This window comes from Zea mays, chromosome 3, assembly GCF_902167145.1.
Source record: "Zea mays cultivar B73 chromosome 3, Zm-B73-REFERENCE-NAM-5.0, whole genome shotgun sequence".
Taxonomy (NCBI): Eukaryota; Viridiplantae; Streptophyta; class Magnoliopsida; order Poales; family Poaceae; genus Zea; species Zea mays.
The window spans coordinates 226,809,314-226,831,589 of NC_050098.1; the positions used below are offsets into that span (position 1 = coordinate 226,809,314).

At 40.8% G+C, this 22,276-nt stretch overlaps 1 protein-coding gene and 1 pseudogene across 3 annotated transcripts; one reads left to right on the top strand and one right to left on the bottom strand.

The window, feature by feature from the left end:
• Positions 1–9,457: 9,457 nt before the first annotated feature.
• On the bottom strand, positions 9,458–10,940 carry LOC103651533 (phosphodiesterase superfamily protein pseudogene; annotated as a pseudogene). Its single transcript, NR_163858.1, has one exon. The product of NR_163858.1 is annotated as a phosphodiesterase superfamily protein pseudogene (transcript).
• A 1,147-nt stretch (positions 10,941–12,087) lies between these two features.
• On the top strand, positions 12,088–17,154 carry LOC103651534 (DUF630 family protein). 2 transcript variants are annotated; one of them, XM_008677184.4, is made up of 6 exons: positions 12,121–12,741; positions 12,875–14,115; positions 14,804–14,988; positions 15,195–15,418; positions 15,815–16,145; positions 16,440–17,154. In XM_008677184.4, the coding sequence occupies exons 2-6, from the start codon at positions 13,185–13,187 to the stop codon at positions 16,872–16,874; spliced, it is 2,106 nt and encodes a 701-aa protein (XP_008675406.1). In that variant the 5' UTR covers positions 12,121–12,741; positions 12,875–13,184; the 3' UTR covers positions 16,875–17,154. The 2 variants fall into 2 exon arrangements, with proteins under 2 accessions (XP_008675404.1, XP_008675406.1); XM_008677182.4 differs by having other exon boundaries at positions 12,088–14,115.
• The last annotated feature ends 5,122 nt before the right edge of the window (positions 17,155–22,276 follow it).

Below are 22,276 nucleotides of genomic sequence, written 5' to 3' on the forward strand. Positions count from 1 at the left end.
CGGAATCGGCGTGGTGTTTTACCGACCGTTTCCATCGGTTACCGTTTTTGTCGGAATTACCGGATTTGTGTCTCGAAAATTTCCGGAATTGTGTCTCGAAATTTTTTCTGAATTTTTTTCGGAATTTTCCAGCATGTGATTTTTTCGCATCGCCTGTACATTTCTGGATAAGGATTGCTTATTTTTGTATTTTTTTTAAGCTTTAAGATTTTTTTGGGGTTACATGGTGTTGTTGGAAGGCAATTGAGATTAACGATTTGGTCTCTCGAACGAATCCATCATTTTCTATGCACATGTTATGTATTAGTAATATATAATGATAGAGAGCCGACATTCTGTCTTTTTCACACACTAGATTTTAGGGTTTTCCTGTGAGGCTATGAAAAAAACCCTTTATGTGAGGAAAAAATATTTTATGAGTAAGCATGCCATGTCAACTAAATCGAGTGGATATTGTGAATTGTGAACTTTGAGTCTGTGAACTTATGATCTTTATGAACTTGTTATATTGTGAACTTGTGATCTTTGTAAACTTTTTATATTATAAATTTGTGATCCTTGTGAACTTGTTATATTGTGAACTTGTTATATCATGAATTGTGAACTTGAGGTATTTGTGATATTTTGTCAATTTTGTTTTATTGTGAAGTTTGATACGTTTACCGATCGTATTTTAGATTTCGATCGTTACCGGTGTATTTTCCGTACCGAACTTTCGTTTTCGATGTTTCCGAAATACCGATATCGTTTCCGTTTCCGGAGTTATCGTTTCCGATTTTGTTTCTGATAAAAAATATAAAAACGATAATGGTTCTAGTGTTTACCGACCGTTTTCGAACGTTTTCATCCCTACAGAAGGCTACCTTATTGGCCAGACACAGCCGGCCACGACACCGGCTCCCGCCCAGACACTGTTGACTGGGATCCTCTCTTCCCTGTACACGCGCGGCGCGCTACGGAGGCGGATGTGTGCGACGGGAAGTCCGTGGATTTATCCGTGTGTGAAGGTGAAGTTTTCCTAGGAATAAAAATTGCTATCCAATCTTACGAAAAAAAAATATTCTAGATTGAAAGATCTTATCGGCTAGTACTTTTGCGATGCTCTTAGGAGCTTTGCCACGTGCAGCCACATCAACAAGTGGTTTTCTAGAAAAAAGAGTACTCCCTCCGTTTCTTTTTATTTATCGCTGGATAGTGCAAAATTACACTATCCAGCGACAAATAAAAAGAAACGGAGGGAGTACATATTTAGTGTATTGCATGTACCCACTTACTAAGAGATATAAACCTCTTAACCAATTTAGTGTATATTGAATGCGCATGTGTGCGTGTGTGGTTTGTAGTGTGAGTGTGTGTGGCGTTCTTGTATCCTATAAAAATCGAGCCGTGGGGATAAAAATTGCTAGAGGTAGGGTTTTTCTAATCTTACCAAAAAAATTCTAGATTGAAAGATTTTATTGGCTACTCTTGTAATGCTCTTAGGACTTAGGAGCTTTGCCACTTGCAGCCACAGCAACCAGGTGGTTGTGTACCTGTATCGACAGCCGGGTCTCCATTTCATCAGCCCTCACTAATCTGTTCGGTGGCTCGCTAGAGTTTGTACAAACAAACAAACAGTCTGTGCTTACCGCATGCCGTGCCGTGCGTGCTCGGTGCTCCTCTCTCATATCTGTTGTCGATGAGTCAGCATGCCTCGACCAAAAGAAAAGAAAATGTCTGCCTGAACAAACTTGCACTTGCAGTGGCACCCTACAAGCAAACCCAAACATTTTTACTCACCTTAGAGCATCTCCAACACTGTAATCTGTAAAAATATCTTATAAGTTCAAAACAAGTATAATTTCTAGAATTTAGAGCACCAATAAAATATTTTGCTTTAACAACCACAAATCTAGATTATAGGACAACCCAATACAATATAGTGTATTTAAGGCACTTGGAAGGGTGTCCTATAATTTTTGATCAAATTTTATAAAATAAGGTAGCCATATATTTCAACTAGGTATGTGCCCGTGCGTTGCGACGGAACACAAATTAACGAGCCTCCAATTGCTCAAGGTTCTAGCGATGGACGGCGTGAACGCAATAGTGACGGGAGCCCTTATGGGGAACAGTGCATTGTTGCAGAGAAGCGCGAGCCTGAGCGCACTACGGGCTCCATCGTCGTGTTGCGGCGCTGCCATTGCCACGAGCTCCATATATAAAATGGGTTGTTCAGATCATAATAACTAAAACAATGACGTGCCAAGACTTTTGCTACTACACTTAAAGACTCATACAATATTGACAGTGCATTGTTGCAACGGGAACATATAATACCACGATAACTTATATACAAAATGTGTGTTATATTGTTATGAGAAAAATATTTCATAATCTATTGTGGGCTATTTTAATTTAGTTGTTTCACTACTACAAATTTCTCCACATGTCCATAACTTGTAGAAAGAGATAGCTAATGGTAATCATAAATAATAATGTTTTGCTAATTATGTTATATGTAATAAAAATCATAGAAAAAGATAAAATTGATAAGAAGGTGGTACGAAGAAAATTCTTATTTAAGTCAACTGGCCGAATTGTATGTCTCACTTAAAAATATCCTCTGCCTATTCAAAATGTTCCTTACTGTACGCAATTTTATATTTCTTTGAAAACATGATAATCATTTTCGGGAACCTCTTTTATGGCATGTGCTTTAGAACAAAATAACATGTCTTTACCAGAATATATTCGCACCACAAAAGAATATATGAATTACCAATCCAGTCTTGCGCCTCGTTTTGTTTAATAATTAATTCATAAAAGATGTGTTGTTGTCAAACAAATGAGAGAACATAGAATCAGAAAATGGTTCGACTAACTTTAACAAAACTTCGTAGATTACAAGAGAATGCACACATCCATGAGGGATGATAAGGTCTTCCTTCATATAAAGTAGATTCTCAACTGATGTTGTCCATACTTCACGAATTTCATGGACAAGTTGTTGTTGCATAGCCATCAGGAATTCTCCATTGGTGTCACCTTAAAGGACCTGGCATCATGATAGGTTGTGTTTTCATTGTACAGTCCACATAAAAAACTCCGAGCAAGCAAATAATAAGCATGTTCATCATTTGTTAGAAATTACCATGGATAACTCTCTTGTGCCCAGTCCCATCCCGGTAAGAGTAAGTAACTGGAACTCTGGAAGTGGTTCATCTAGAATGTGACATAAAAATGATTATCAGCTAGGAAGAAATTTTATCCAAAAGTTGTGACTTACGGTAGATTTATTAATTTAAAGTTGAGTACTCATATCAGAATGTGGCAGTACTTTCGATCGATTCCTCCTCAAGCAACCATTGTTTCTTTAGTCATTCTCGTTCTGTTTGTTCCCATGTCCCCCTTTCTCTGAAGGATCACTGTTAGCAAACAACTTGCGGGTCTAACAAAGATTGGAATGGAGAACGAATCAACTTTCCTGAGTGGTAGTCATAAACTAACATAAATACATCTTGGTCGCTAACAAATGAAATGTGAAATCACAAGCTATAACTAGTCCACACAAGTGGGGGATATAGAAGAGCAAAAAGTCAATGCAATATACAGAGATATATGCAGCACATGCCAAAATGAATAGATCTGCTTGAGGAATACACATAAATGTGGTACAAAAAAACAAAAAAAGCGAGACCACAGATAGGTAAGAAGAACCATATATGTTTCTCAAAATCATCTTCATCAGTTCCATTTTTAATGTCATCACAAAAAGATAAGAGTGGATCACCCTTCACCCTTTTTTCTTTGGGACAATAAAGAAAAATCATTGACATAAAAACAGAACAAGGAGTAAACATAACCATGGACAATAATTTGAAAAACTTGAGATCAATGGGTAAACCTAAATACATTAAGGTGGTGCAAATGCAGCATAAGTACCATAGTGCCCACCTTCTATAGAACATCAAAAATAACCAATTGTATATTCCTTAGAGATCTTCTTGGCGGGTGTACGTGGAATTAGACAGAAGCTAACATGTGGGTAGCCCAAGAACCAGCACAGTGCCCTAAGCAATAACTCACGAGAGCCAAAAGATGCAACATAAGTTCACATACCAAATACTCATTTGGTAGTTCAATAGATCATTAATCTAGAATATAAATATGATAATTTCTCTAATATCCTACAGTAACTAAAACATGTCTTGAAGCCATTACCCTGGTCATGGAGCATCCATGGCAACTTCTTGTCATCTGCTGCACCAGTCCTCACATCCCTTGCATTAGGCTTTACTTCCGCGACCCTTCAATCAACCATGGTTTCATCAAGATTCCTCTCATCCTCTAGTGAATCATCTAAATCAGCTGACTCATACTGATCATGCTCATCCATCCTTCGGTAATCACTGCAATCAGGAAAAAAGAAAAGGACTGAATATGGATACGAAATGACAAACATCACCGTGATATGCAAACTTTTTTTCTGCTAAACCATTTGGTAAGGCTCATTCACAGAGCAACAGCGAATCCCTAACAAACAGGCCCGTATAGAGCAAGCAACGAGGTCTTCTTAATGATACAACTGGGTCCTGGCCCTATTAAAACTCTAAAAAAATATACAATGCAAGCAATGAAGCAATCCATTCTCGTTGACAAGTCACTAACATATTATACAAACATCTAGGAGAAGACAAACAATAAATCAAGTGCCTGTAAACTGTAAAGGTGAGGCAAAGAACATTCTGCTTTGCGTGGCTAAACTTCTGTTATCTATTAGGAATAGAAAAAATCTAACTGATTGTGACAGATAGTACATTAGTACAACATCATTCTACCTAGTATGAGTTGTGCATCCAGTGGCATATCAGAGTTCAGCAAGACTGGATAAACTGTCGAAGGAGTGCAACAAATGGAAACTCAAAATTTACTCAAAAATTGGCATCTCAACATTCAGAGTACAGCCTGACCAACTTCAGTGACTCGAACGCCGTCTGCAACCTCCATTCCCTCTGCTTCTTGCTCAGGGGCTTGCCCTTGCTAGACTGTTGTCGGTTTATCTTCACATCTACTATGCCCCAGGTGCACTCTCGCAGGTCCATGTCATAGTAAATTAGCGTTAGCACGCCGTCACCTTCCTGAGGTGTGGTTGCCTCATCGCTTGTTGTAGTGTATCTGACATTTACCCTCTGCTTATGATGAACTAATAACAAAGTAAATGGTTAAGGGTTATAGCATTAGCATGATCGACCAAGAAATAAGCTCCAATTATGTTAAATGCCAAATACACCTAATTAATATAATGCTTCCAAGTCCCACCCGATGGCAAATGTTTCAGAGTTAGCCTATTCACACTGAAATATGGTTATCCACTACATATTCCCCCAATAAATGTACACACATGGATTTAGAATTATCACTGGAATAGCTATTATGATAATACCACCAGTGCCCTAGCAAGATATTTGTGAATTCAGATAGCTAATTAATAGCTAAAAGTGGTATAGACATACAGCTTTCCACCCAGAATGATTGTTTTAACAACTTTTGATCAATTAAAAGAACTGCGATAAGCTGTCTAGTCCTAAATTGCGCCAATTTCTAAAGTAATACAACATAGGAAATGAATTAGCAACCCCATATGGTTGGCAACATGTAAATGGTAAATATTATTTTGATTGAGATAGAAAAATCTTAGATTAAAAAACATTCGGGCATGGAAAACGTATGTGTGTCATGGACAACCATATAAATGAATAGTGAAGATAATTACAGTTACAACTGTAAATGCTTTCAGACATTTCGGTATCAAATTTGAATATAGTGTACAATAACCCACCAGTGACATGACTGGATTAGCAGAATTAATAATTGGAATCTAGTTTCCAGGTTGGCTACCTTGATGGAAGCAAAGTGAACAAATCATCAGTCAAAAATATAGAACCCCAATACATTTTGTAACCATGAATACTGAAACATAACAGAACTAAGAAGTTTGCTAGTTGAACAAATAGAAAACACTTGAAGTACTACCATTGGAATCTGAATGCAAAAATCCACTGCTTTGCATTCCAGATGGAAGGGATGCTTCTGGCACTTCAATGTTCTCTAACAAACCATCTGCCACCGGGAGACGAATGAAATGGTGAATACATTGTGCTTTTGATTTTGTCCTAACATGACCTGCGATATGATTCCAGTTATCATTGAACTTTTCTATGCCCTTCAACAATAGCAAAGTTTCCTGATTTGTCCATCTGTCCCCATCAGTGTCTAATCCATCTTTCATCGCATCCACTCTTTGAAAATCTAAGCTTGAATGCCCAGTAACAAATTTTGCATTGTGGAAGCAGTCTGAACAAAGAGCAATGTCTGTCTGCTCCACCAGTTAAAATAAGATAGCTTGTTAGTCTGGTTTATATGCTTCTTTGATAAAGAGGGCTATTTTGAAATAAAACATTCCAGTAAACTGGACAAAGTATTTTGAACTTAAAGAAGCATTTAATAAATACACATCCATTTTCCTAACTCATGACCGATAATACTAAAAGCCCCTGAGAAAATTAGGTACATACATGCAGCAAAAAAGGGGGTCAGCTAAACTCTTCAAACATGTTTAAAAACTGAAACATAAGCAACTTAACTTTATTCAGGCCTATTTGTATTTGGTTACCTAGATGAGAATTACCCTGTATTAATATTCAGTTGTATAGGTTGATACTCTACAATGCCTTTTAACCAAATCATGATTTCAATCTAATGGGCTCTTGGTACTTCAATCACAGGTTTAATAATTTAAAATACCATTATTATAACTTGAAATTTGAGGCGCAAGATATAAAATTGTTTGTAAATGACTAAATTCCTAAGCAAAACTATATAATATATTCCAAATGCTATAACCTAGTACCTAAGAAGAAATGTTTATGCTAATGCTATAACCTAGTACCTATTCCATATGGTTAAGGGTTTTATCAGTCCAATCACCAGTCTTCATCCGTTGCAAATTTGCAACATTGTTTATGGCTACTTTGTTAATAGATAAAGGAGACCTCCACTTTGCTGAACTGAGAGAACTACCACTGATAACAGATACAGAAGGCCCATGATCTGTTATCCTAAAAGAAGTATCTCTTGATCCTCCATCATGTATACTTCTGGTGTCATGATGGTCTCCAAAGTAGTTCTATGTGAGAAGCCATTGATGGGCAATAGAAAATAAGCTGAGTTAGGGACTGCGATTAACTAAAGAGTAAAGACAAAATGCATAAACAATAAAGAGGACATGTGAAAAGAGACAGTAGAAGGATCTCATTAGCTAGCAGCATTACACGTTAATCACAAAAGCATAAGGTATTAACATGGTATTGTGGTATTCTTTATAGCCATTTAAACTCACATTTTTTGAATAATAGAACTCACAAAGAAAAGTTTGGAATCCATGGAATGTGTAATATTAGCCATGATCCACGAAAAAAACTAAGAGCAATAACATTGCTGCCTCATCAGCAACTCGAATACTTTTGTAGTTAAATATGTGTAAATAATTAAGGGGTACTAAGGACCCTATCATATTTGATTCTTTTAGTTGATTGCCTCTGAATTAAGATGCATAATATTGGAATCCATGGAACGCTGCGGCTACTGCTTGCCACCGCCGCGGTTGAGCACCTCCTTGTAGTTGAGCAGCGAGTTTAGTCGCTGCAGCTGTAGCTGCTGCCTGAACTTGTTGATGAAGTCGTCCGCGCGCGCGTTCACGCACTGATGCGCCTCCGCCTCCGCCACGATGCCGCTCGAGCTCGACTTGCTCATCCTCGCGTCCTGCTTCTTGCCCTGCTCCCGCGCCGGCTCCGCCCGTAGTGTGTTGCCTGCTGCTTCTCATTCTTCTTCATAAGATACTTGTGCATCCATTCCTGTAGTATGTTCGAATTATGACTATCATGGTTACTAACCTTTTTCGATTTATACTTCAAGCAGGAATACATAAGGATTCACTGGGACATCATAATTCCCTATTAGAAATGACAAATGTTTGCATCTACTATAGTGTCGATACACCATCAAACATTCCTTAGGAAAAAAAATTATGGTTCAAAGTGGTAGAATTAGCAGACTACAGAGAACTCTTACCAAGCTAAAATAATTTCAGAATCCTCCACAGAATGTGTGGTATACTGGTATCCTTCCTGAAAAAACAAAATCAATATGACATTGATCTATATTATATATGGCACACATCTGAAAGGTGTTTCTTACCAAATTGAGTCACAAGCTGATACACGGTGGAAAGACTGTAAAAATGTGGAAGATCTAAGGGAGCAATAAGATCACATGGGCCTTCCTGTGGAATTCACATCCTCATGATGATATGCCAACTAAAACAGAAAAATACAACTACAAGTTGAATTGAGTGTTTCTTTCATACTCTAAACATTGCTAACTCAAAACAATAGAAGCCTACAACGGGGATTGCAGCCCCACCCTGGTGCGGATTAGCTCAAAGAAAAAACACTAAACCTAGATGGCTAGGTGTGGCTTACCAGACTTCAACTGAGCATACTTATATACATGAAGAAATTAATCCTAGAAGCATCAGGATGAACAGAATCTCACATCAGGCTTTAGCACTCCACCACATTGATGGCAGCTAGGAATTTCAAAATCTTGCTCCCAGAACTTCTCATCAATCTCAACATCACCATCAGGTCGTTGCTACATTCCAAAACTTTTGCCTGAACCTAGTTGTCCTACTTCCAAACTATCGATAGCTTGAGCCCACTGCAGAAACAGTAATCGTCCGTTGTCAGGGGCTACAGAATATCGGTTCAAATCAAAAAAGAATAAGCATTACACCACTTAAAAATTTGAGTAGAAAGTGGCAACAATCATCTACATAAAAATGTATTGTTCTTCGGATCAACAATAACATCTAGTGAGAAGCTGACGAAATGGTCATTACAGTGGAATCGTGTCTGAATGATTCCAAAAGCAAAGGCAACATATACCAAATTATACAATAAGCCAACAACTTCAAAGGAACATCAAAAAAATCCACTTTAACTTATTGTATGGCAAATGCATTATCCAAAGGGTTCATGTCAAACATGTACAATTAAAATGATAAACATAATTGGTATAAAATAGACAACATACCTTTGGGTTTAGGTTCTTCACTTCCTCCTGGAATGATTCTCGGCTGATGGATGTACCACATTCTAAACAAATTACCTCATATACACTCCCATGCAGCTCAAATGGATTACCCCCAGCACGATGATGCATCCTAAGTTACATGTCCAACAAGTGAAGGTGAAAAATACACTTCTGTTACCTATGAAGAAACACAGGCCCAGCTCACTACCTATCCACATTTTGGGTAACCATTGAGTGAACACGACCAATCCTTTCTAGAGACGCAAGAGCGTAATGGGCTGCATTTGGTTGTGCTCTCCTAAACCAGTGATACAGTGATGTGGCAGAAGTCTAATTTAAGAGGTACAACAACAACCAAATGAGAACACCACCATACATCCATGTGCCCTTACTCCTACAAAACCAATCCATGATCATTTGTTCGGCAACAGAATCGTGCCAGGGAAAGAAGCTGAACCATTGTTTGGAGCAGGCTTCAAATTGAGAATGGAAGCCATGACATTGTATATCTCCACATTCTCAAATGAGGGCACAGTTCTACCACCCTGAAAAACGAGGTCCATGTGTGGCAAATATGGTCCTCATTGAGAAGAAGGCATTGTCGTACCCATGGGCTCCTCCACACTCATTTCTCTTGGAGCGCTTCATCTCGATCTTATACCCTTCCCCAATCAGCCCGATGATTGGCGGGATCCTGTAACTCTCTGAATAATGCAGGCAAGTAGGCAACTCCTCTTTTAAGTACATCTTCAAATATTCCCCATTCTTCACCTTCCCAGATCCAAGCCCCTCATTCATCTTGGCCACAACCTCATCTGGCGACACACCATCTGGCGGCCTGATTGCCAGCAATGGCGTCATTGACAGAACCCAATCTGACTTCAACTCGATCCATGGAGCCAACTCTTCGAGAAACACAAGCTTCCTATCGCAGGTCCCAACCATACCATGGTCACCTACCAATATAATGTTCACATCCTCAAACATTCCCCTAGCCTCCAAACCAGCAATGAGCCTCCCGAGCATCTCATCGATATGTACGACCGCATCGGTGATTGAAGGATCGTCAGGACCCACCTGGTGCCCCCTGGTGATCAGGATCCTCAAAGTACAGCGTCAGGAACTATGGCATTTGGTTAGGCGGGAGATCAAAATAGCCAAGGATGGTGTCGACCCTCTCCTCAAACGGCACCGAGCCATTGTAGTGGCGACAGTACTTGTCGGGGAAGTTCCAGGAACCCTTCGTAACCTCCGAACCCGGCCAGAAGAATGTGGCAGATAGGACCCCCTGGGCGGCAGCGGTGGCCCAGAGCGGCTCCACGAGCCACCACTTGGGATCGTGGTTTTTCATGGTGAAGTAGTCCCCCGAGATGGGATCGGGGAAGTAGTTGTTGATGATGCCGTGGGAGGAGGGGTAGAGGTCGGTGACGATGGAGTAGTGGTTGGGGAAGGTGAGCGTGGGGAAGACGGGGACCAGGCCCTCGGCGGCGGATGTGCCGTTGGCGAAGAGGTGGCGGATGTGCAGGAGGGGGGCCTTGTACTGGTACCCGAAGCGGACGCCATCCGAGGAAATGAGCAGCACCACGGGCTTGGAGAGCTTGGAGAGCGGACGCGCGGTGGCGGACGCCGCGGTCACGACGGTGGTGGGCAGGTGGAGCAGGACGAAGGCCGTAGCGGCGGCGACGGCCGCGGTGAGGAGGAGCAGGAGGCGGGAGGCGGTGGAGGGCTGGGGTGCGGCCACGGAGGGGGAGAGGAGAGCGGCGGTGGGCCGCGGCGAGTCGCCGGGGGTCCGGACCTCGAATGAGTGGGGCGGAGACGCCATCAGCGGGCGATGCTTTGGCTGCTAGACTTGGGGGAACGGGAGTGGAGTAGTGGACTGGATTGGGATACTGGGCTGGCAGAACGTGCGGCCGTGTGGGTGGCGGCTGCGCACGAAGTCCCGACGACGAGTCGTGTTTGAATTAAACTTCACTTGTACTTCCTTGGGCCTCGTACGAATAACTCAGCCCATGCAAGCGCAGCGCAAATATAATGTACCATATCGGCTAGCCAAAGGTTGTGATAGCAACTTATAAACCTTCCTGCTACAGAAGAAGCAGTTAGCTTGTGTAATCAGCTCTTGGTATTGTCAACTTGTGTCGATTTTTTGCGCGAAGCGAGCACGTGGCGCGACTAGCAGGATAGTGTGGCGATGGACGATCCAGATTGAACAACAGCGATGAACGATCCAGATTGAACGAAGGCAGAACGGCAGGCTACCCTTAGAGCCTTAATAAGTAGTAGAGATTTGAGACACCCGTTTGAGGCATTGTTGGAGATGCTCTTAAGAGCAACTCCAATAGTTATGTAAATTTTAGCTCTCTAAATCACAGATTTAAGAAGTTGCTAAATAACTTTGAGAGTAAAAAAATGTGACTTCTCCAATAGTTCTCTAAATATAGGTTGTAGTTTTTTTGTATCTATCCACATAAAAATAAAGTCACAAATGTCATCAATTACCTTCATTATCTACATAATGCAGTAAACATGTTTGTTTAGTAAGTTGCTAAATGGTTGCCAAATGTAGAAAAGAAATAAGGTTAGATGAGAAGTTCTTAAATTTAGAAAGTTCGTTTAGAGAACTGTTGGAGATGAGTTTTTGTGTTAGCTACTTAAATTGTTGATTTAGGAAGTCTATTAAAGAACTACTGGAGTTGCTCTAAGGTCTTGTTCTTTTGTAAAAAAAATGGACACTCATTCTAGATAATCAAATCTTATATAAATTAGGTAATCCGACTAAAGACGGTTCCGGACAACAAATCCATAAAAAAGTCTTGTCGAAACAAACACCGGTGGGCCATGGCCTTGTCAATTTTCAACAAATACGGCACCACTGATTGGGTTGTGTGTGTGGGTTGAGGTGGAGTGGAGTGTGCACTTATCAATAGAAGACAAGAGCCGAGAGGAAGGGCCACAATAGCAAGACGAAAATTAAGAGGGGCACACGACACACACAGGCAGCCCTACAAGTGGAGCTTTGGAGGGAGGGAGGCCTGGCCTCGTAGTTTCGGTGCCAGTGGTGAAAAGTGGCAGCTCTGCCCACATTCCTACACCACCGCCCACCGCGGGGCCACCGTCTCCATGGCACCACTTCTCCATCTCCAATCCAACTGCCCTTGCGATGCTCTGCCTGCTGCACATTTTCCTCCCACTACTACACTTTATTAATCACACAGACCGAATCCCACGCCTTCTCTTTCCTTCCCCTTCGTTCTCTCCCTGCTGCTCTGCTCCTGCCGCCTGGCTGCCGTGCCGCCGCTGATCCCTCTCCCTCTCTTCCCCCTCAAAGCCCCAATTGCCGGGTGCTCCTCTTCCACCCCCATTGCCGACTGCTTCCCGCCAGAGAGTGGGGAAGGGAGGGGGGTGAGAAGGGAGATGGCTTCTTGGATAGGGAGTGGGTAAGAATCACACGATGCAGTTACCTCCACCTTTCTCTCTTCTCCTTTTGCGGGCATATTCTTCACCTCCGCCTGCCTAGATCCTTCTTTCTTTGGCCCGGCTTAGCTTCCAGTCTCACCAACAGTTCTGACCTCGGAGCATCTATCAATCGGCCCACTCCACTCTCTGGTAAGGCAACCAGCCACGCCACGGCACCCTTTTTGTTCGAGAATCTGCTTGCCCGCGTCGCCGTCGTGGCTTTGTTCCTCCTCGCGACTGATTCGTCGGCCTGAGTCGTCACTTTTTGTCTAATTGGTTTCAGCGCCGGTTCCATCGGGTTTTGATGCAAGAGTAGAGGAGTTGTTGCTAGGTTGTTGTGACTGGTTGTTGGAGAGCAGGAGCCAGATTGAGGAGAATTTCAGCCAATTTTAGCGGAACCGTAAAACCCATCCCGAGAATTTTTCCTGCGCCTCCTACGGTTAGGAGCTGTGGCTGGACAGTGCCTGCCTACGCTCTGGAGTTTTAGTGCAGTTTTACAAGTTTTCAGTCAATTTTGATCAAGCTCAGGGGAAGTACCAATTTGGGAGTGCTAGCTGCTGCTGCAGCAGCAGCTGCGGGTTCCTTGGTGGCAGATGGGTTGCTCCAACTCTAAAGTGGACAATGAGGAGCCTGTGAGGCGCTCCAAGGACAGGAGGCAGCTCATGAAGCAGCTGGTGCGCCGCCGCCCTGAGCTTGCAGCTGTGCACATTGCGTACCTGCACGCCCTCCGTAACACAGGAGCCACTCTCCGGCAATTTGTGGAGCTGGAGTCTGCATTGTCACAGCAGCCTCCCGTAGACCTTGTGGTGCCGCCCTCGCCTACTCCACAGCCTCCTCCTCCTCCTCCTCCTGAACTCTCGGTGACATCCTCATTGCCACCCTCGCCATGCCCCCCGCCGCCTGTCCCTTTTAGTCCAGTAACAACCATAAGAAAGATGGAGAAGAGGGATGGTGAGCTCCCACCACCACCACCACCTCTGGTTTTGAGTCCGATAAGATTAAGGAAGATGGAGGATGAGTTCCATGGGGGTGATTTTACTGATGATGACGACACTGACAGCTGCTCGACTCCTCTACCACCACCCCTGCCACCCGGCATAGATTGGGAGGACTTGGATCCCTACAATGTGTGCCCCTTGAGTTTCCCATCTCCATTTGCTGATAGGAATGATAAAGAAGTGGCCTCGCATGTGACCATGGACAATGATCCTGAAGTAGACACAGAATTTTATGGAGAGGAGGATGAAAGCATGCTTGGCAATAATGATGTCATTGTGGATAGGGTCCATGTGAATCCAGCCAAGGGTAGGGCTCTGGGTGATGGCAACTCTTCAACGGTGAGCTGGGTGACAAAGGATTCAGACTCTATGGCGGTGCCTTGGAGGAGTAAGAAGTCGCTTGTAGAGATTGTTAAGGAGATTGATGAGTACTTCTTGAAAGCAGCAGCAAGTGGGAATGACGTTGTGATTTTTTTGGACTCTGCTGGTGGACGGCCTGATGCCTTAGAGGTAGAGGCAAAGAAAGGTAATACGTGCCCATGTACTATCATTATGTACATATTTTTGATATGTCAATCAATAACCTCTGCTCTAGAATCTTCTTTCTTTGGAGGTGTCGAGTCAATGCTCTTTTGGAGAAGTCCACAAATCACCAAGCAAAGTAGTCTGATATTTGGTGTATGAAAATATCCTATGCCGTAGAAAATGAAATTGACGACAAGATATCCATCTAGTAGTTTTAGAAATTGAATTGATTAATGTGTCTCCATTTCATGGTTTGCTCCTTTTGACAATATTTATTTATGTCACTAATTCACATTCTGCTGTTCACTAAGAATTCAGACTCAAAAGCATGACATGTCGTGTTTGAAACCATTGAAGGATCCTCCGAAGAACTGCAATGAAGATCGTTTGTACAGAATGTCTTAATATGTCCTGTTTAGGAGAAGTTACTTTGGGCTTATGAATGTGTAATCTTTTATTTCATTTAGTTGTTGTGTATGAAACTTCTGGTCTATGCGCTGTTTGGTTCTCCGATGCTTTTTTTGCATGTAAATGTTTTGTGACATCCATGGAAAGTGACCGATATTAGAAACCATTCCATGATCAAGTGCATCACTAATTACTTTGTTACAGTGGATTGAAAATGAAAGGGCAGAAGCATTGTCTTTCTTGGTGTTCAGACACTCCTGAATACTGTTGTTTGTTTCCAGGTGCAGGAAAAAATTCTAAACCTGCGAAGGTTTTCTCCACGCTTTCTTGGAGCTGGTCTTTTAAATCTCAGCAGGCTAGCAGAGAAGCCTCAGTTCTGAATTCTAGTGCTTCTGGATATGGTTACCATGGCAAGACACTGGAGAAGCTTTATGACGAGGAACAAAAACTCTACAAGTTAATCAAGGTGAACTCTTGAACTAGTAGAATAATTGGCTATTAGCTACACAATGATTTGTCACAATTCATCTGTAAATTATTTCTTGAGCAGTGTTTTTTTGTTCTATTAACAAGAGAGCATGACAGCATGATGAGAAAATATTAAATATTCCCATTTTATTGCTTTACCAAAAATCAATGCATTGCTGATTATAACTATTTTTATCTTGCAAGGATGAAGAATTTGCAAGGCTCCAGTATAAGAAACATGTCTCAGTGCTACAAAAGCTGGAATCAGGAGGGCATGATAGACTGCATGCCGAAAGACTTCGGGATTCTATTGAAGAACTGCAAACTCGGATAATCTCATTGGAAGAAGCTGTGAGTTTGGCATGTTTTTCCATATCAAATCTCAGAGACGAGGAATTATATCCTCAGATCATTGAATTATCTGCAGGGTAAGCTCCAAAAGTTATCAACTATAATACTAAAAAAACTGCTATTTAAAACTTTGAAACATCCACAAGTGCTTGTTCTTGTATTAACATTATAAGATAATTTCATTCCAAACTCCCAAATATGGTTTATTAACTTGTAAGTTACATGCTGAGTGTTGTCATACTAGTTTTTTTTTGCAATTAAATTAGAATATTGGATAGTAGTTACCTCATGCATAATACGACTTTTGTCTTGGAATGTGACACTTGGATTAATAATAAATGAATGCATGTAGCAAGTTGTCTTTGCAGCTTAGTGTCGATACCTCAAATGTTAATTTTTTTAATGCAGTTAGTCCTTATCACAATACTATTTCATTCATCTTACCTTATCTGAACTTTCTTCTCTCGATCTAGGCTTGTGCATATGTGGAAAAACATGCACGAGTGCCATCAGGTCCAGAACCATATTGCCCAGCAAGTTAGTCTCCTTGGCAACAGACCTGGGAGTGAACCAACAAGTGACACTCATCGCCAGGCAACATCTCAGCTGGAAATTGAGGTGTCTGGATGGCACACTGCCTTCTGCAATCTTATCACATCGCAGCGTGAATACGTTAGCATCCTTAGCCAATGGATTGGTCTCACAGACTGCCTTCCGGATGATGGTGGCTTAATGAGAAGTTCATCTGGAATCCTTAGCCTCTCTGAGGAACTCCAGCGTGCTCTTGACAGGCTACCAGAGAAGGTATGATAGATCCAACTTGCCCTTTTGTTTCCATTGAACCCCAGCTTTCAGCAACTTTTGGTTAAGGATATACTACCTCCGTTCTCGAATATTTGTTGTCCACTAGTTCATTTTTTAACTAAAACGCGACAAATAAAAAAAGAACGGAGGGAGTATATTTTTTATTTGAATAAGAAACCTGTGCCATATTCATTATGAACTGAAGGACTAGTGTATTCATCTTTCACAACTTCCTTGTGTTTACCATTTAGCTATTTTCTCGCTTTAAAAGTTGGCCCTTATTTATACAAACAGGTAGCAGCTGAAGCGATAAAGACCTTTATGTCAGTCATACACTCTATAGTTGTACAGCAAAGTGAAGAGCGCCAACTAAAGAAGAAGTCAGATAACATGGATAGCAAGTTCCAGACCCAGTTAGAGAAACACAGTGAAAATACAATGCAAAACTCGGCCCAGCCTCCAAATAAGAATAACTATTCAGCATCAAAGAATGGAACGAAACTGGATGCATTTATAAAGCAGGTCGAGGAGGAGAAAGCCAGATACCTAACCTCTGTGAGGGTAAGCCGAGCCATGACACTGAACAGTCTGCAGACAAGCCTTCGAAATGTGTTCCATGCTCTGGAGGGATTCTCAGGAGTGTGCGTACAGGCATTTGAAGGTATCAGCAGATGCAGTGAAGTTGCTGTTATTCACTCGGGAGCAGCTTCACCTGCTATTTCCTCGTGACCTTGCTTCAATGACTGTGATTATTCATTGTAAGTAGGCAAAGGATAAACTGGTTCCACGTGAATACCCTTCGCTTCTAATTTTCAGAACTTTGAATAGCTTTCGGGGGATTATGTGAAGTCAATATAGGCATAATAGTCTTGAATACATCACAATGTCTCAACTTACATTTTGGTTCTTATTGCATGGGATGTACTGCTCTGTACATAATCATTTACATTTTGACCGAACCAGTATTTTTCTCCCTTCACATTATATCTATACATAATTGTTTTGATTCTGCCTCTGATTTATTGAGTTATAAGAAAACTAGCTCTCAAAGTCATCCCACAAATACTGAAATACTACTCCTAAGATGCTTTGGCTTTTCCATCTGCATTGTTTTTATTACATATCTAGGTATATCTTATATCTAACATAACAAAAACTTAATATTAAAAAACAAAATGTCTTATAATTTAAAATAAAGAAAAATTTAGAGACATCAACATATACATTTGGAGATAATAAACTGCAAACTACATAAAGGTAAACAAAGTATTTGCAGACTACATAAAAATAAAAAAGGTAAACAGCCTGTAGAGCTAACAACGATTGTTACTGTTGGGGATGGTGACATCTAATAGGGGTGAATTAGGACAGCTATTTTCTACACTAATCTAGGCCTCTATTTTTTTGCTCTTAAACAAACCCTATATAGATGACTAGGTGTTAATATGTGTAACTACGGTTTTCTCTAAATATTTGCAAAAGGCGTTATGCAACCTAGGTTCTAGTCGTATCAACCAATATGTAGCTATGCTACAAAAGGTGAAGCACATAACTAAAGATAACGATATAAATATGGTAACTTAAATGAGGTAGATATGCAAACTTTCATTGTCATGTCGGTATTTTTACCGAGATATCAAGAAGCACACAAGCTCCTTACTAATCTTCGTTGGACCCCACGCAAGGGTAGCCTAAACGAGAACCCAACTCTCAGTCAAGTATCTTCATATATAGCCACGAGCTTTCTCTACGCGCAAGTGGTGCTCCGCTTTTGACACCTCTTAGATGCTTTCCCTCGTTTCCACTATCGAGCTTACAGATGAAATGTCGTGGGTCTTGTTCCCTCTGCCACATGGTGGCAGCCACACTATAACACAGTAAAATTAATCTCAAAAAATATAGTCTCTCTTGGTACAATACAATGGTGTGTTCGTGTGTGCAAGTATCAATAGGTCGAGAGTGTTTAACCTCGCTTCTATCAACTAGAAACTAACCTAAATCAAGCACTATGATAATGGCTTAACTAATCTAAACGCTTTGCAAAACGTCTACGCTAATTATCGAGTGATTTTTTAGCACCTAGGTGCCTAGAGCTAATGGATTGGTGTCTTAACTCACATCGGGAAACACACGGGTGCATGAACGTGTGGGCCTCTGCTGCGTGTCGATGGGGAAACACAAACGCTTCCTCCCTGGCGTCTGGCAGGGACTGTCAGGCACAGTTGTGCCTATGGGCATTTGGGTTAGCCCCAAAATTCGAGTTCGTTTTTTGGGCTTTTTAATTTTTTGGCTATCCATAAACTGTACCCGAAAATAGGCTTACAGCTTACTAGACTCTACATCCGAGATTTTGGGTACCTAGAAATTTCAAGTTTGGGTAACTCGTTCTACCCGATTTTGGAACCTCTAGTAGGTCACGGATCACGATGATGCTACACCTATTTGTGTTGCACTAGAGCGTCAGTCGCCGGAGGCGAGGATCCGAGGAGGCGCTAGAGCTAGAGGCTGAACGACCGGAGCCTCGACTCTTGAAGGTGGCTATCACTGATGGTGCGGCGACTAGGGTTCCTGGCCTTGGGGTGCCAACATTGGTTGCTTGGTTGGGGCCCTAGACGCCCTAGCTGGGGAGTTGGAGGCTTGGAGCTTAGACGCCAGTGGGCGGTGGCTGTTAGGTGGGCGTTAGTGGGCTCGACGACTAGGTCTGTTTTGGTTGGAGCGTCAGTGGAGACACAACAGTGTATGACGATATATGTAGCATACAAAGTGTGAGTGGGACTAGATAAATGTAGAATTTTTTAAATTCGGGGTTAAAATAATTTTGACAATTTTAGATATTTATTACGAGGCATGAAAATTTGCTTTGGAGGCTCAAAAAATGAGAAAACTCTTAGAGATATTTTAGAACACGAAAAACTCAAATAAAAAATTGTAGTTCAAGATAATATATTTGAGAATATTTCAAATTTTATAACACGCTAATAGATAAAAGATATATGAAAAGGCTGAAAATTCTCAGGTTTTAGAGATAAATTAACGAACAATGAAGTCAAATAATTGATTTGGAGTATAGGGGAAAGATTCTTTATAAGCTCCAAAGAAAAGGAATTAAATTCAAGGCTCTAAACAGACAGAGATATATCAGAGAGATAGAAGGCCATTGTTACGAACGTGTTTTGAAAACTTTACATACTTATAACACAACAATCAAAAGCAACATTGCACTAAAAAGTCTTCAATTTAGAAAAGTTCGATAAACTATTTAAGTTTTTAATAACTAGTTTGTGCAAATTGTAGGGTAGTCCTAAAAATTTATCAAATATCAAAATCATTGTTTTGTTTAGTCATTTTTTTATTCACAATCCAAAATTAGAAATTTTGGTTTGTGACAACAGTCTAACCTAACTCGAACATTTAGGATATGTTTAGATCCATCGGTACTAAGTTTTAGTAGAACATCCGAATCCATCTGCCGATAGAAGGTTAGTTAGTGAGTTAAAAATACATGTCAATTATTAACATCTGTTAACAACGCTAAATTTGTTAATAGAACTAATAATTAGCGGGTGTATTAGAACGTCTATTTCGATCCACCGTTACTCAATCTAATTTTTAGCTGCTAGGTTTCATTGTTAATGGATCCAATTAAGCTATTATATGTTGATTATTTACAACGGCCATTTGGTTGTTCAACTCATACTATACTTGATCCTCAGCTGAGCTGTGAGTTTGTTTGGATTATAATCTAGGTAGATTATATAATTTAACTTATTTTGTGCTAACACTTAGTTTAAAATAAGTTGAATTATATAATCTAGACAAATTATAATTCCAAACAAACAAGCCCTTGATCAATGGACTCGTTGTGTTCGTTACATTCTTGTTATTTATAGAACGAAAAGGAAGAAATGTGAAACAATTATATACGTGGAAACATATTTACAACCATAACATATTTGATTTAGTAGTTGTCTCGTTCTCTCAGTTTCTAACGTTTTTGTTGTGATTTTAAATCCGTGCTCAACAGACCATGCATATGGCCATATAAAATGTTATTTTATAATATTTTGTAATGTAGACTGCACAATTTGTAGAGTAAAGTTTGAAATTTTATGTCAGTTACAGATGATGTGTAAAGCTATTGGAGACAACCTTACATCACCGGCATCTCACGGTCACAACTAGAGGAAAACCTTTACTGTATATGTTACATACAATTGTTGTAGCCAATGGTGCAAGAACTAGAAGTAAACATGGCTGAGTCTTTGCGCTCTATTGATAGGGAAAATAATGTAGGTTCTCATATTTGATAAAGCTAATGTTGTATTCAGTATCTTACCTATCTCATCTCCTATCTTATTTCCTATTTCAAATTTCACTTTGTAAATAGTGCATTCCACATTTCAAACCAATGTTTTTGCACGACTATATGCACGATCTGTTGGACACATCCTAATAGCAATGAGAAGTATTGTGTTTACACCAGTGTCATTTGAACGACATTGACATACTATATAACCAATTTTATTTAATTATCAAATAGAGTACTCCATCCGTCCAAAAATATAATTTTTTAGACTAAACATTCATTCATTAAATAATCTATGAATGTAGTTTGTATATATATCTATATTCATTATCATTCATTTGAATGTGGATGGAAAAAAGAGGGTTAGAAAACACTACATTTTGGCACTAAGGGGTATATACAAACCCTTGAAATGTGAATGCAAAACGAGTAGCCTTTTCGAAACCAATTTCTTTTTTCAAGTCAGACACGGAAGGAATGCAGTAAAAACAATCAATTTTAAGGTTTAGGACTCAATTCACATACTTTTAAATATCCTAGTCCACACCTCAATGGGACTAAAAGTCGCCTAGAGGGGTGAATATACGAAACCTGTGATTTATAGCCTTTAAACAGACACTAAGGTCAGGGTTAGTGTTAGAATTAAATCGGAGTTAAAAAAATATAGTTTTCCTTGCTTAGAGTTGCTCGATCAATACGGCTGACGTTTGGAGCAAACTCAGATCAATATGAGCAAGGGAACTTTAGAGAGAGGAATGAGGGGAAACAAATCAAGTGAAGATCAATGCAAGTGAACACAGTGATTTGTTTACCGAGGTTCAGTTCCAAAGAACCTAGTCCCCGTTGAGGAGGCCACAAGGGCCGGGTCTATTTCAACCCTTTCCCTATCTCAATCGGTCACACAAACCGGTCAAGGCTTCTCCTTGATCACTTGGGTCACTAAGACCCCGCAAGGATCACCACACACTTAGGTGTCTCTTGCTAGCTTTACAAAGCACTTGGAAGAGTAAGAATAGAAAGGAGAAAACAATCCAAGAAACAAGAACAACAAAAGAACACAAAACACTCTCTCTCAAGTCACTAATGAATTGAGTTGATTTGAAGGCTTTGAGAGGTTTTGATCTTTGGAATGTGTCTTAGAGTAAATGCTATTGCTATTGTATTGAATGTGAACTTGAGAAAATTTGGATGCCTTGAATAGAGGTGGTTGGGGGGTATTTATAGCCCCAGCCACTATTCTAGTCGTTGCTGGCGATAACGCACCGGACAGTCCGGTGGTGCACTGGACAGGGCACTGTTCACTGTTCGGCGCGCGCCGCGTCAGCACGCCGTTGGGGTTTGGAGCGGTTGACCGTTGGAACACTTTGTCTTGTAGCTGCACCGGACAGTCCGGTGGCACACCAGACATGTCCGGTGTGTTCTGACTTGCTGCTCTGACTTCTAACTGCGCACTGTTCACTTCACTGTTCACTTTTGCAGTTGACTGTTGCACTGTTGGCACACCGGACATGTCTGGTGCACACCGGACAGTTTGGTGAATTATACCGGAGGGCGTCTCTGAAAAACCGGAGAGTGAGCAGTTCACTTGGTGCTTGGCCTAGGGCATCAGACACTGTCCGGTGCGCCACTTGCAACACCTTTTCTAGTACTTTTCTCCAAACTTGTTTGAGTCCCCAACTTAATTCCTTTCTTGGTTTATGTTTAACCTTATGCACCTGAGATAAAAAAGACATCTAGGCAGACTAATTAGTCCACGTGGTTTGTGATGGACGTCAACCGCTAAAATCGATTATAGGAAAATATTAAGCCCATTTCTCTTTCAATC

Bases quoted from the DNA above. Each gene is read 5' to 3' on its own strand.
- LOC103651534 (XM_008677182.4), top strand. From the start codon at position 13,185: ATGGGTTGCTCCAACTCTAAAGTGGACAATGAGGAGCCTGTGAGGCGC. The intron at 14,116-14,803 runs GTAATACGTGCC...GTTTGTTTCCAG, and splicing joins AGAGGTAGAGGCAAAGAAAG to GTGCAGGAAAAAATTCTAAA. The intron at 16,146-16,439 runs GTATGATAGATC...TTATACAAACAG, and splicing joins TTGACAGGCTACCAGAGAAG to GTAGCAGCTGAAGCGATAAA.